Source organism: Staurois parvus, unplaced genomic scaffold, assembly GCF_062004578.1.
Source record: "Staurois parvus isolate SC_StPar_1 unplaced genomic scaffold, SC_StPar_1.0 ptg000272l, whole genome shotgun sequence".
Classification (NCBI taxonomy): Eukaryota; Metazoa; Chordata; class Amphibia; order Anura; family Ranidae; genus Staurois; species Staurois parvus.
Window position 1 is genome coordinate 3,137,183 of NW_028318068.1, and position 14,932 is coordinate 3,152,114.

At 40.9% G+C, this 14,932-nt stretch overlaps 1 protein-coding gene across 2 annotated transcripts in view; it reads left to right on the plus strand.

Annotated features, from left to right (window-relative positions):
• MAPK4 (mitogen-activated protein kinase 4) overlaps nucleotides 1-14,599 on the plus strand; it is a 207,359-nt gene extending 192,760 nt beyond the window's left edge. For both annotated transcript variants that reach the window (XM_089681609.1, XM_089681610.1), the window contains exons 4-6: nucleotides 511-672; nucleotides 6,538-6,739; nucleotides 12,803-14,599. In XM_089681609.1, the coding sequence (XP_089537735.1) occupies nucleotides 511-672; nucleotides 6,538-6,739; nucleotides 12,803-13,487 (1,049 nt within the window). In that variant the 3' untranslated portion in view covers nucleotides 13,488-14,599. The remainder of the gene's footprint in view (nucleotides 1-510; nucleotides 673-6,537; nucleotides 6,740-12,802) is intronic.
• The last annotated feature ends 333 nt before the right edge of the window (nucleotides 14,600-14,932 follow it).

The window sequence follows — 14,932 nt, forward strand, 5'->3', positions numbered from 1 at the left end:
GGGGAGACCAGATATAGTGAATGCAGAGTCCGGGGAGAGCAGATATAGTGAATGCAGGGTCCGGGGAGACCAGATATAGTGAATGCAGGGTACGGGGAGAGTGGATATAGTAAATGCAGGGTCCGGGGAGGGCGGATATAGTGAATGCAGGGTCCTGGGAGACCAGATATAGTGAATGCAGGGTCCGGGAAGACCGGATATAGTGAATGCAGGGTCCGGGAAGACCGGATATAGTGAATGCAGGGTCCGGGAAGACCGGATATAGTGAATGCAGGGTCCGGGGAGACCGGATATAGGGAATGCAGGATACGGGGAGAGCGGATATAGTGAATGCAGGGTCTGGTCTGGGGAGACCAGATATAGGGAATGCAGGGTCCAGGGTTTAGTAACACTTTCAGGGTCTTCTCCAAATATCTGAACTCAACTTTGAAAGGGTGTAGATACTTTTGGTCATGTAGTGTATTTTAGATCAAACTGCAACCTCTCTCTTGTGTTTCTTTTTTAATGTAGGAAGCCATGAGCTGGAGCAGATGCAGCTGATCTTGGACACAATTCCTGTGATCCATGAGGAAGACAAAGAAGAACTTCTTAAAGTTATGCCATCATTTGTTAACACCACCTGGGACGTGAAGAGACCTCTTAAAAAGCTTCTGCCAGAGATGAACCTGGAAGGTGAGGGCTCAATGTGTGCTCTCTATACAATAGAGAAACCAGTCTTGGCCTTCAATCACAGACACGCTGGAAACATTGAAGGACCATATTCCTAAAGAGTCTTTAAAAAGACTTTTTTTGTTTACAAACGTTTTTTTTTAATTAAGGAAAAAACTGCAAAAACAACATGACTGCATAAAGTATAGGATACAACATAAAAAGGGCATATATATATATATATATATATATATATATATATATATATATATATTTATTTATTTATTTATAATAATTCTCCATATAAAATACAGTCGAGTAAGAAATAAAATGTAGGCACATGAACAAGGTAGACAGGAAGGTAAGCAGAGCAATAAGGCTACCAACAGAGGAAAGCTATCAATTATATTGTATATATCTATCAGTCAGACAATAAATATCCATGTGTTTTCCAAACATCCCATTTTCTGTCGAATAAGTACATCCTATCCAATAATGTATAATGAATACGTTCCATGAGCAGGGTCGGACTGACAACTCATGGGGCCCCCGGGCAATAGGGGATCATGGGGCCCCTGTGTCCTTGCCCAAACTCAAAAAAGCCTATGAAAAAGGTACCTGGGGCATCTCATGACCCCGGGCCCTGGGGCAGTGCCCGAGTTTCCAAATGGTCAGTCTGCCCCTGTCCATCAGCATCACCATATCAACTCTACGTAGAATTGAGGCCAAAGGTACTGTGAGTGATTTCCGATGGAGGGCAATGGCCCATAGGGTTCAGACACAGATGGTGTGAATCAGCCTCATAGCTTCGGTCTGTATTCCCGAGATAGGGACTCCCAATGATAAAAAGATTCTTAACATTTTCTTGAAACTTGACCCTCACCTTCCTAGAGTCTAATTCCTTTGTAAGCTCCATGGCGTTAATGACCTTCTCCCCTCCCTCACATGACAGGGTTCAGGCCTGGTGATTGCCCGCTCAGACCATAGCACTGCATCCTCTGAGGAAGTGGAGAAGGTCACATGCTTTGTCAGATAAACAGATGAATGGGATGGCAGAGGAGAATAGAGAAGGTACAAATCACTGGTTGTGGGGGTGCCATAGCAATGGAAGGACCAGTTGCCAGGGCTATACATGAAAACATAGGACAAGAAGCATCTAAATATTGTAAGGTAACACCCACATTTCAAGAAGACAGTAGTGACTTAACTGTAGATAATCAGGTCAATGTTTTATAAACCTTCTTCTGTTTAGAGTTTAGATTATTTATGGCAGCAACCATATTTGCCCCTGACTTATACAGGTTTTTCTATTACACTGTTCAACAGGTAAAAAGTTTTGGGCATAAAATTAGCTAATCTTACATAATTTTGGGGTGCTGAAAACGAAAATGACCCTAAAAAATGTTGATTGGCTCTAGTTTCCATGATATATTCACCCATCTAATGACGTAAGCCATTCAAAATTATGATGCAACTTCAGCTGCATATTGCGCAATTGATACTGGTGACCAATAGAAAATTGCATGTATACTGAGATGATGCAATATTAGCCTTTAATTGCATCACTTCACTGCATAAAAGCTGCAGTATCTGTAGCTGATTGTAGTTCGACAGCGTCTTTACATTTCGTTTTATGCTTATATAGGCTACTCAGTAATGCCTCGAACTTGTGTGAATAAAGCAGATAATTTCTGCTATATCTGCGGTGAAATACCTTTTATCTCACAAAAAAGGAGGATAACAGGAATGATTAAGAAAGCCTACAACTTGTATTTTGGCTGCAAGATAGGAGACCAGGACAAGAGCTGGGCACCACATATATGCTGCAATTCTTGTGGGACGGCACTGGAGCAATGGTTGAATGGAGAAAAGGCATCTATGCCTTTCGCTGTGCCAATGATTTGGAGAGAGCCAACAGATCATGTTAGTAATTGTTACTTTTGTATGGTGCCTCCAACAAAAGGGCTAAATAAGAAGAAAAAGTTATCTGTGCACTATAGAAATATTCCATCGGCAATACGTCCAGTTCCTCATGGAGAGGGGCTACCAATTCCTAAAGCACCAGAATCCTTCGTGGTTGAGTCAAGTGAGGAAGAACCTGAAGCGTGTAGTCATCAACCGTCAACCTCACATGACCCAGACTTTCTTCCATCCACACCCACTGAACCCACCTCATTACACAAGTGGAATTGAGCGATCTTATCAGAGACCTGGATCTTCCAAAGAACAAGGCAGAGCTTTTGGGGTCAAGACTACAACAGTGGAATCTCCTAGCAAGTGATGTTCGTACGTCTTTCCTCGAATACAAGAGAAAAGCCAAGAGAAGCAAAACCGACACAAACTGAAGACAAAACTAGTGAGAATCCTAAGTATTAAAATGATTCAACTTAGCTTATGGCTATAATTTTTCTTGGTAATCCTATGCAATATATTATGCCATTTAGGCTTTGTTATGTAGTCAATATCACTTGCTTTATATTTGTGGAAAGACATCTATCTATATAATTATTGTGCATTATGTAGTCATTACGCCTATAGTAGAAACCTTCCGTTTACAGAAAAACTAGAGCCAATTGACAAATTTCATTGTTATATTTGAACTCAGAATGTGAAATTCATTAAGAAATGGATCCTTTTGTTTCCAAAACTGGCAAAAAATAAAAATTTGTTGAACAGTGTTATTGCTTCATGGCGGCTGCGCTCTACTGTACTTCATATACTGTATCAGTGCAGGTTTGGGTCAGCTTGGCCCCATAATGATTTACTGAGCACAATACAATGTCTAAGTGGCTAATCATATATACTAAACTAGCAGAATTAACTACTATGCAAATGGTAATACAGCCTCTCTTGTTCTATCAGCTCTTGAAGTATCCACCATTTTCAGTGGTGGAGCCTCCTCTGTGCCCCCCGAGAAGCTCCATGATACCAGGCCAGATCAGAGGCCTTGAATTCAGCCTTATCCTAGACATCCTAAAAATTAATGAGAACTGTTATTGGCTTCTTAGGCTCCCCCATTGGTTTGTGGGGTCGCTAGGCTCCCTGGAAGCACAGAAAAGGGTTAGTCTATTGAAGGGACTTTTGAATTCTTTGGCCCCATGTACAGGGGACGTTTCTGAACGATGGAAACTGACTGCTGAAAAACCTGCTGTTTACCTGCGTTTGCATAACGCGTTTATGCGCGTTTGCTTTTAGAAGCGTTTTTAAAGATAAGCACAGGAGAACCTCCCAAATGCCCAGAATGCACTGAAAATGGTAAATTAATAACTATTTCAGATTGTTTCAGAGAAATACAGAGAGTAGAAGCAGAGACAGCAGTATGTGTGGAGATTAGCTTAGGTGTGAGTTGCTCATTAATATTTCTTTTGTTTCCAAGGGTGGGAAAGGTGTCTGGTGGAGGGAGTCATTAAGGCCACCTGGCATGAGGTGTTCATGAGGAATTTGAGGTGTGAATGGTCAATTAACATATCTTTTGTTTCCAAGGGTGGGAGAGGTCTGAGGTGTGAATTGGTCATTACAATGTGTGACAAGCTTGGTAGGAACATCCTGTGTTCAGTGTTTTGTCCATCTGAGTACCTTGAAAACGCTTTGCATGCATTTATCATGATGAAAAAAGGCTCTGGACAGCATCGGGAACTGGAAGAGCTAAAAAAAATTTCAAACGCAAATGCTCATAAATGCGATTTGCTGCGTTTACAAGCGTTTTGCATTTGAAACGCTGATAAAATCGACGTCTGAACGCAAGTTTGTTGCATTCAAAAAAACGACTGTAAACTCAAATGCCTGTAAACGACAATATGTACATGGACACATAGGAAAACATTAGGGAGAGTTCAGGGACTGCCGAAAAAAAATGCTGAACAGCTCGTAAATGTGAGTTTAGCATCTGCAGTGTACATGGAGCCCTTTGTCGTGCCATGATCTTAATCAAAAGTTTTAGCTTGACAATTTAGTTGTATAATTCATAAAAAAAGTGAAGACTTAAAATTTTGGATGAAGTATGTAATGGTTAAAGCCCCTGTCAGGTTTTATCTTGCTTTCCTTGTCAGTTGGGAAGATATCCCCTACGTTCTGGTCTGGAGACACAGCAGGAAATAAAAAGAAATCTCTTCAAATGAGAGAAGATCTTCTCTCAGACAGTTGTCACTGGAACACATACAGTTGCAAGAAAAAGTATGTGAACCCCTTGGGATTACGTGGAGTTTTGCATGAATTGGGCATAAAATGTGCTCTGAATGTCATCTAAGTCACAACAATAGAAGAACACAGTCTGCTGAACATAATACCACACAAACATTAGATGTTGCCATGGTTTAATTGCACATAACATGTAAACATTCACAGTGCAGGGAGGAAAAAGTATGTGAACCTTTGGACTTAATAACTGGTTGACCCTCCTTTCGCAGCAATAACCTCAACCAAACGTTTCCTGTAGTTGTAGATCAGACCTGCACAATGATCTGGAGTCATTTTGGACCACTCCTCTTCACAAAACTGTTTCAGTGTAGCAATATTCTTGGGATGTCTGGTGTGAATCGCTCTCTTAAGGTCATGCCACAGCATTTCAATCGGGTTGAGGTCAGGACTCTGACTGGGCCACTCCAGAAGGCGTATTCTGTGCTGTTGCAGCCATTGTTTTGTTGAATTACTTGTATGCTTTGGGTCATTGTCCTGTTGCATCACCCATCCTCTGCGGAGCTTCAGTTGGCGGACAGATGGTCGTACGTTTTCCTGCAAAATGTCTTGATAAACTCTGGAATTCATTTTCCCATCAATGACAACAATCCGTCCAGGCCCTGAGGCAGCAAAGCAGCTCCAAACCATGATGCTCCCTCCACCATGTTTCACAGTGGGGATGAGGTTTTGATGTTGGTGTGCTGTGCCTTTTTTTCTCCACACATAGTGTTGTGTGTTCTTCCCAAACAACTCAATCTTGGTTTCATCTGTCCACAGTATATTTTGCCAGTAGTTCTGTGGAACATCCAGGTGCTCTTTTGCAAACTTCAAACGTGCTGCAAAATTCTTTTTGGACAGCAATGGCTTCCTCCGTGGTGTCCTCCCATGTACTCCATTCTTGTTTAATGTTTTCCTTATTGTAGATGTGTCAACAAAAATGTTAGCATGTGCCAGAGATTTCTGTAGGTCTTTAGCTGACACTCTGGGATTCTTCTTTACCTCATGCAGCATTCTGCGCTGTGCTCTTGCAGTCATTTTTACAGGACGACCACGCCTAGGGAGAGTAGCAACAGTGCTAAACTTTCTCCATTTGTAGACAGTCTGTCTTACCGTGGACACATGAACATCAAGGCTTTTGGAGATACTTTTGTAACCCTTTCCAGCTTCATGCAAGTCAACAATTCTTGATGGTAGGTCTTCTGAGAGCTCTTTTCTGCGAGGCATGGTTCACATCAGACAGTGCTTCTCGAAACCAGTAAACCCAAAACAGGTGTGTGTCTTTTAAGGGCAGGACAGCTGTCAGCAACACATCCAATATCATCACACTGATTGGAGTCAAGGTTGGCTCCCTCCTGGCTCCAATTAGCTCTGGGAGAAGTCATTAAGCTAGGGCCTCACATACTTTTTCCTCCCTGCACTGTGAATGTTTACATGTTATGTGCAATTACACCATGGCAAAGTCTAATGTTTGTGTAGTATTATGTTCAGCAGACTGTGTTCTTCTATTGTTGTGACTTAGATGACGTTCAGAGCACATTTTATGCCCAATTCATGCAAAACTCCACGTAATCCCAAGGGGTTCACATACTTTTTCTTGCAACTGTATATCCAAAATGTAGGCTTTACATACACTTTAAATAAATTAGATTTTGTTTGTATTGGTATATCCAGGACAGTAACTGCTTCAGAGTTAGCATTGTTTCTAATCCCCAGCTATCGATTTTTTGGAGAAAATTCTGACTTTCAACCCAATGGACCGGCTAACAGCTGAAGCTGCTCTACAGCATTCTTATATGGGTCCTTACTCCTGCCCAGAGGATGAGCCCATATCGCTGCATCCCTTCCGGATTGAGGATGAGATTGATGACATCTTACTGATGGAGGCCAGTCAGAGCCAGCTGTCTAACTGGGACAGGTAAGACCTGCATTGTGGTAGACTAAAGGGCTGATTGGTAATGGAGAGCGAATATTACTATCCTCTCTGTTATACTTTGTAGGGTTATTCCATACCTTAGCCTGCATTTTGCATCCAATTGGAGTGATTGGAGGAGAGCCTTTGATAAATCACGTGACTAGCAATTTTTTTTTATTGTGTCTACACATTTTCTTTATCCATTTCCATACCGGGCAATTTTCCCCCTTCCTGCCCAGGCCATTTTCAGGTTTCAGCTCTCTCACACTTTGAATGACAATTTCGCGGTCATACAACATTGTACTCAAACTAAAATTTTATCATTTTATTCACACAACTAGAGCTTTCTTTTGGTGGTATTTAATCACCGCTGGGGTTTTTATTTTTTGCTAAATTAACAAAAAAAGGCCCAAAATTTTGAAAAAAACACGTTTTTCTTTGTGTCTGTTATAAAAGTTTACAAATAAATAATTGTTCTTCATAAATTTAGGCCGAGATGTATTCTGCTACATGTCTTTGGTGAAAATAACCCAAATTAGTACTGACAGCCAATCTAATTTCTTGAGGTCCAAGAATGTCAGAACAGTTCAGATATCCCCCAAATGACCCCTTTTTGCAGAATAGACAGTCTGACGTACTTCATAAGAGGAATGGCGAGTTTTTTGAAGTTGTATTTTTTTTTCATAATTTTTCGGAAAATTAAAAAATTAAAAAAATTATTTTCACTATTTTTTTTTACATACTGTCACCAGTGCAGTACAGCGTCATCATATAACTGGTATGGCGGTGATCAGGGACACTGACTGGTGACAGTATGAAAAAACAATATATATATAGTTTTTTTTTATTTTTTTTTTATTAATTTTTTATTACATTTTTTTAATTTTTTTTAAGATTTTTTTTAAGATTTTACTATGACCAAAGTAGTACAGTGTTACCATAGTAACATTGTACTACTTTGGGTAAGTGATAAGTTTTTTTGTTTTTTTTACACAATTTGCTTATAGCAAAGAATTACTTTGCTATAAGCAAGCATTTACCTGAATGACATCGATTCATTCAGGTCTTTTTTTTTTTTTTTTGTGCTTAGCTGTGATTTGGCCACAGCTAATCACAAGACATGTCCATGTGACCTGCTGTGACCATTCACAGCTAGGCACTAGTATACAATGGATGGCATGAATGAAGCCATCCACTGTATACAACTGTCATGTGACCTGCTGTGATTGGTCACAGCAGGTCACATGGTACCGGCAATGGGGGCCGGTACTCAGATCTGTCATCGGCTGTGTCCGAGGTACACGGCCGGTGACAGATCGCGCTGCTGCGTGGCTCTGCAACCGCGCAAACTGCGCATGTGTGGGAGGACGCCAAATGGCGTACACCCCAGAAAGCTAAACCATTTTTGCAGCCAAACGGCTATAGACCTAATGGTTAAACATGCCCCGCTGATTTATGAATAGACTCCTATGTAGACGTGTGCAGTTCGTTTAGTTCCAAATCAAACTCAGACAAAATTTTTGTTATTTGGACATATCGAATTTCGGAATTACAATAGTATTGTATCTAAACAAATCCGAAATAATGAAATAAAATTTTGTCCTAAGTTTGAATCAAATTCGAAATATAAACCTATTACTGATTTCCTTCAAAGACTTTGTGTATTAGTTTTACAATATAGCCATCTTCCAAAATTCGAATTTCTAAAAGAATAGAATAGTTTAAAACAAAATAGAATAGAAAATAAAAGTATAGACTAGAAAATAATAGAATAGATTAGAATAAAATAGAATGTAACCGTCCTCTGAAATTCAAATTTGGAAATGTATAGAAATATTATTATTTCAAGTACTTATATAATGCCGGCAATTTATGCAGCGCTTTACATATATGTTGTACATTCACATTGGTTCCTAACCCTCAAGGGGCGTACAATCTAAGGTCCCTAACTCACATTCATACATACACATACTAGGGACAATTTAGACAGGATCCAATTAACCTACCAGCATGTCTTTGGAGTGTGGGAGGAAACTGGAGTACTCGGAGGAAATCCATGCAGACACAGGGAGAATATGCAAACTCCAGGTAGGTGGTGTCATGGTTGGGATTCGAACCAATGACCCTAGTACTGCCAGGCAGAAGTGCTAACCACTTAGCCACTGTGCTGCCCATAGAATCAAACAGAATAGAAATTAGAGGAGTTGAAAAGAATAGCATAAAACAGAAAAGAATAGAATAGAAAAGAATAGAATAGAAAATTGCAGGATAGAATAGAAAAAAATATAGACTAGATTACAATAGACTATAATAGAAATATGTCTTCCGCAATTCGAATTTCAAATAGAATAGAACCAGCTATTCTTCACAATGAATTCAGATTGAATCGATATTTTCGTTTTGAATTTGATTCGAATACTTCAAATCCATTGGAATAATTTGAATCTGGTCAAAAACGAACAAAACAAAAATAAATTAATTTTGTTAACAATCTAACGAGACAAAATTAGTAACTTAATTAGTAACTTAATGAATCGATCTGAAACTAAACAAAACAATTTTTTAAATTCTGCACGTCTGTGTCAGGGGTGGGCAAACTGTGGCCCTCCAGCTGTTGTGGAACTACAAGTCCCATCATGCCTCTGCGAGTCATGATGCAACTGTCAGCCTTTCAATGCCTCATAGGACATATAGTTCCATGACAGCTGGGGGGCCGCAGTTTCCCACCACGGGTCTATGTGGTTCTGGCAGTTTTAGATAAGGATGATGCTGGCAGTCCTTTAAGCTGCTAAATATCGCCCAACATGATGTAATAAACTCTCCAAGGCCAGCTTGACATAGTGAATAATTGTCTGAGACAAACCTCATTTTATAAATGTCGGCAATTGAATAACACACAGCAAATATGTTATAGGCAAAATCCTGTAGGTGCTTTGAGGTAAAGGAGCTGGCATTAGGAAAGAGCAAGCTAGCCTGGTCACTGGTGTGCTGAATGTGACAGCTGATACTGGAATTAGCATTTCCAATCAGTCCCTGTGAGACATTCTTCAAATCGCATACTGCCCAGGATGTGTCATCGGAAAGCTACAGCGGCACTTTGGAACATTGGATAAATTCATTAGATGGTGCCATATGGTCTCTTGTACACTACAAGGCACTGGCATCTCATCCAAGCATCTGTATACACATGATAGATTTTTTTTTTCTCCTGAATCAACATTAATCAGAAATACAGTCAAAAATGTTTAAAAACAATCTCCTTTTAGGGCTCATTTATACCAAGTCAGTTGGACTGCGGTTTGTTCAAATCAGGCCCAATGATGAGCTGAAATCTATTGTTTCCAACAAACACAGTTCACACCAGGGGCGGACTGACAACTCATGGGGCCCCCGGGCAATAGGGGATCATGGGGCCCCTGTGTCCTTGTCCAAACTCAAAAAAGCCTATGAAAAAGGTACCAGGGGCATCTCATGGGGCCCCCTACTGATCCCAGGCCCTCGGGCAGTGCCCGAGTTTCCAAATGGTCAGTCCGCCCCTGGTTCACACCAATGTGCTGGGTGGAAATGGCGGATGCTGCTTTACAGTAAACATAATGAAGTATTTTGGCTTCTGTTGTGGAAAAAATACATAAAAACAGGCCTCCTGCTCTCTAGGCCATGTCCGGCAAAGACATAACATAGAAGATGGAGCAGATTGCTACTAATTTAAAATGGGGCTTGTGCACCTTTTGTGAATTTAGGAGCAGGATCTGCTCAGTTTTCAAGAATGGCACAGGATTTATGCCGCACCATTCGTTCATTTACTTTCTGCATTCCAGCATGGATTTGTGTGACATTGATGAGGGTCAAGTTTTAATGGCTAGACAACTGGGTCAGAGCAACTTCAAAACTGCAGCTCAGATGTTCTCGGTTTGCAGTGGTCAGGACCTACCAAAAGTGGTTGAAGGAAGGAAAACTGGTAAACCAGCGATAGGGTCATGGTTGGCCAAGACTTATTGATGTATGTGGGGATCGAAGGCTGGCCCGTGTAGCCTGATCCAATGGAAGAGCTATTGTAGTTCAAACTGCTAAAAAAATAATGGTGGTTCTGATAGAAAGGTGTCAGAACACACAGTGAAACAAACAAGATATACCTGTGCTCAAATCCCAATAGCTAGTACATGCATTTATCCATCAGGTGCTAAAGGGGTGTAACCACATATTAACACTAGAAATTCTGAAGGACCCTCGGCAGATCACTGCCTTCGCCAGATTGCCTTGTTTCCATAGTGTATCCTGTGCCATCTCTTTCCCAGGTAAGTGATGCACATGCCGCCGGGCATCCAAAGGAAGCGTGATTCATCAGAGTAGGCCATTTTCTTCCATTGCTCCGTGATCCTCTTCTGATACCCACGTGCCTACTGGAGGCGCTTCTGGCTGTGGACATGGGTCAGCATGGCCACCCTGACTGCGGCTACGCAGACCCATACACAACAAACTGTGATGCACTTTGTGTTCTAGAAATTCTGAAGGACCCTCGGCACACTGGTATGTACCCTTTCCAGCAGACTTTGCAATAAAGAACAGAGATATTTATTTCACACATATTGCAATACATGTTTAAGGTGGCCAACTGCGTCAAAGTAATCCCTCTATGGCCAGTCCTACTCTGCAAATGCTACTGTGGACACAATACTAATATAGGGGAAAAGACAAAGGGGGGGAGAGGACCAGTGTGCAGAGGGCCCTTCAGAATTTCTAGTGGTAATATGTGGTTACACCCCCTTAGCACCTGATGGATAAATGCATGCACTAGCTATTGGGATTTGAGCACAGGTATCTCTTGTTGGTTGTATTGTGGGTCAGTAGACAGACCTAAACCTGGTAGCTCTCCCCCACTTTTTCTTTTCCCCTATGCTAGCATTGTGTCCACAGTAGAATTTATGTAGGCAGAGCAGAGTAGGACTGGCCATAGAGAGATTACTTTGACGCAGTTGGCCAGCTTAAACATGTATTGCAATATGTGTGAACTAAATATCCCTATTTATTGCAAAGTCTGCTTGAAAGGGTATATACCAGATGACCCGTGTCCACAGCCAGAAGCACCTTCAGTAGGCACATGGGTATCAGAAGAGGATCACAGAGCAATGGAAGAAAATGGCCTGCTCTGATGAATCATGCTTCCTTTGGATGCCCGGATATATGTGCATCACTTACCTGGGAAAGAGATGGCACCAGGATACACAATGGAAAGAAGGCAACCTGGCGAAGGCAGTGATCTGCTACTGACAACTTGGTGCCAGATACCACAGCATACATTTAGAGGTCTAGTGGAGTCCATGCCTCAACAGGTCAGGGCTATTTTGGCAGCAAAAGGGGAACCTACTAGTTCGGTGGTCATGTTATGGGGGGGGGGGGTGATCATAATGTTTTGTATCTCCTAGTTATCTTGGTGTTTAGCTAAAATATGTGCTTGACTTAGTGAATTTAGGTGACATTTTGGCCACTGGAAATCTGAAAATGTTTAATTTTTGAACTATAGATGCAAACTGAGGTGGACAACAAAGCCACTATGGCATAATCTAATCACCCTAGGTCTTGTTATTTAGCTGGCCAATAAATGGGAAAACTCGACTCACGTTTGTGCGCATCTTGGCTATGGAGTAAGCAAGATTTGAACTTCCCACATTGGTTTCTGTGTTTGTGTCAGCATCCTGAACAGGCATAAGGGGACAAGCTAGATCCCTAATACAACATACACAACGATTTTACTATACCGTACAATGGCACACATTTAAGATTTTACAGCTTTGAAAGTTACAATATATTCCAAAGATATCTTATTATTGGCATTTTGTGTGTAGTAAATAATAATTATCCACTATTACTGAAAAATATAAAATTGGGCAGTTTTACCCCAAACAGACTTGGTAACATAAAAAGGATTAACTGGTCACTTCTGTATTTCTAGGATCTAAGACTTGCCTTTATGCTATTTGCCTGTGGTATTAACTTCCATTTCTTTTTCGAAAATGAAGCTTTATGATACTTTTTAACCTATGTATACATTTCTATCCTTTTTGCTAGATATCAAGTGAGTATGTCTTCTGACCTGGATTGGAGACAGGGCCATAGCCACGCCATGAGTGATGTTCAGCGGGATCCACGTGCTGGATCAGGTTCACTAGTTGAAGAAGCTCAAGTTGACCCCCGCAAGTACTCTCAAAGTAGCTCAGAAAGATTCCTTGAACAGTCACACTCCTCTATGGATCGGGTTTTTGAGGGGGATTGTGGAAGGTCATGTGAATATAAAGTAGGCTCACCATCCTACCTCGATAAGTTACTATGGAGAGACAACAAGCCCCACCATTACTCTGAACCTAAACTCATCTTGGATCTTTCCAACTGGAAAAAGACTACTATACCACCCACGGGTGACATTGCCTTGGGAGAAGAGCCATCCAATCTTTTTCTAGAGATCGCTCAATGGGTGAAGAGCACCCAGGCTGGACTTGAATGTCCACCAAGTCCTGTTTCGGAGATGCAGGAGGAGCATCAACCTTGTCCTCCTCATCAGGAGGACCAGAGCACTATTAACAAGGATGCCGATTCCTCTTTTAATCTGGATGTTTTTATTACCAGGGCACTTAAATTATGTACTAGTCAGGAAGAAATACCTGACAATAAACTCAGTGACATCAATGGGGCTTGTATTTCTGAGCACCCAAAGGATATTGCACAGAAGGAAGTATTCCATAAGGACAGATGGTAGAGTGAATGGTTGGGCTATGAAGGTTGTGTTTTTTTTCATAAAAATTTTTATGATAATACACTAACAGTATAACAATGGAATATTTTACCGAGAACATTTTTTAGGCCTTTGGTGTACACTTTGATGTTTTTATCTAGAATATTGAGCATTCTGCTAACAAATACTTGCCAACAGTCCTGACTGCCCAGGATTCAGTTAGACTGGGGATGGGACAGAAAATGGGTGTTTGATGGTGTTTAGGTGTATTTAGGCAGAGTTTGGTCATTTGTAAACAGAGCATGAGCTAGTTGGTGTTTCACATGTTCTTGGAGTGTTGGCAAGTATACAGTGATGCCTCGAATATGTCACACAACTTTTGAGATTAAGGGTTGGTGAACAAAAAATAATTCTGTATTGATACATACTGATGTAATCTTATTACATTGCAAAACCCTAAATGCCTTTAATTTAAAGGCTTGTTCAACTGACTGCTCAATATTTGATGCCTTACAGTTTTTGAGTGACGGAAAGTAGAAAAACACATACCATAAGAGATCATATACATTTATCATTTATATGCTAGTGTACATATTAGAATTATTATTATATCTTTCTGTATTTTTTTTTAAGCACACCTGTAATAGGATGAGTGTAATGATGTGAAGGAGGAGGGCAGTGATGGTGGATGCCATACTCGGTGCTTCTTGTGAACAGGTATACACCATATGGTCAAAGGCTTGTCTACATTTGAACATCACACCTGTATGAAGTTGTTGGAGATCCCATTCCAAAACCATAGGCATTAATATGGAGTTGACCCCCTTTATGGCTTTAACAGCATCTACTCCTTCAAGTGGGGGGGTACTACAAGATTTTGGAGTTTATCTGTGGGAATTTGTGCCCATTTAATCAAAAGACCATTTTTGTGGTCAGGTACAGATGTTGGATGGGAAGGCCTGGCTTACAGTCTGTGTTTCAATTCATCCCAAAGGTGTTCAGTAGGGTTGAGGTCAAGGATCTGTGCAGGTCACTCAAGTTCTTCCACACCAAACCCATCAAATCAGGTCCTTATGAAGATGGCTTTATGCACAGGGGTACATACAGTGGGGCAAAAAAGTATTTAGTCAGCCACCAATTGTGCAAGTTCTCCCACTTAAAAAGATGAGAGAGGCCTGTAATTGGCATCATAGGTAGACCTCAACTATGAGAGACAAAATGAGAAAAAAAATCCAGACAATCACATTGGCTGATTTGGAAAGAATTTATTTGCAAATTATGGTGGAAAATAAGTATTTGGTCAATATCAAAAGTTCATCTCAATACTTTGTTATATATCCTTTGTTGGCAATGACAGAGGTCAAACGTTTCCTGTAAGTCTTCACAAGGTTGGCACACACTGTTGCTGGTATGTTGGCCCATTCCTCCATGCAGATCTCCTCTAGAGCAGGGATGTTTTGGGGCTGTCG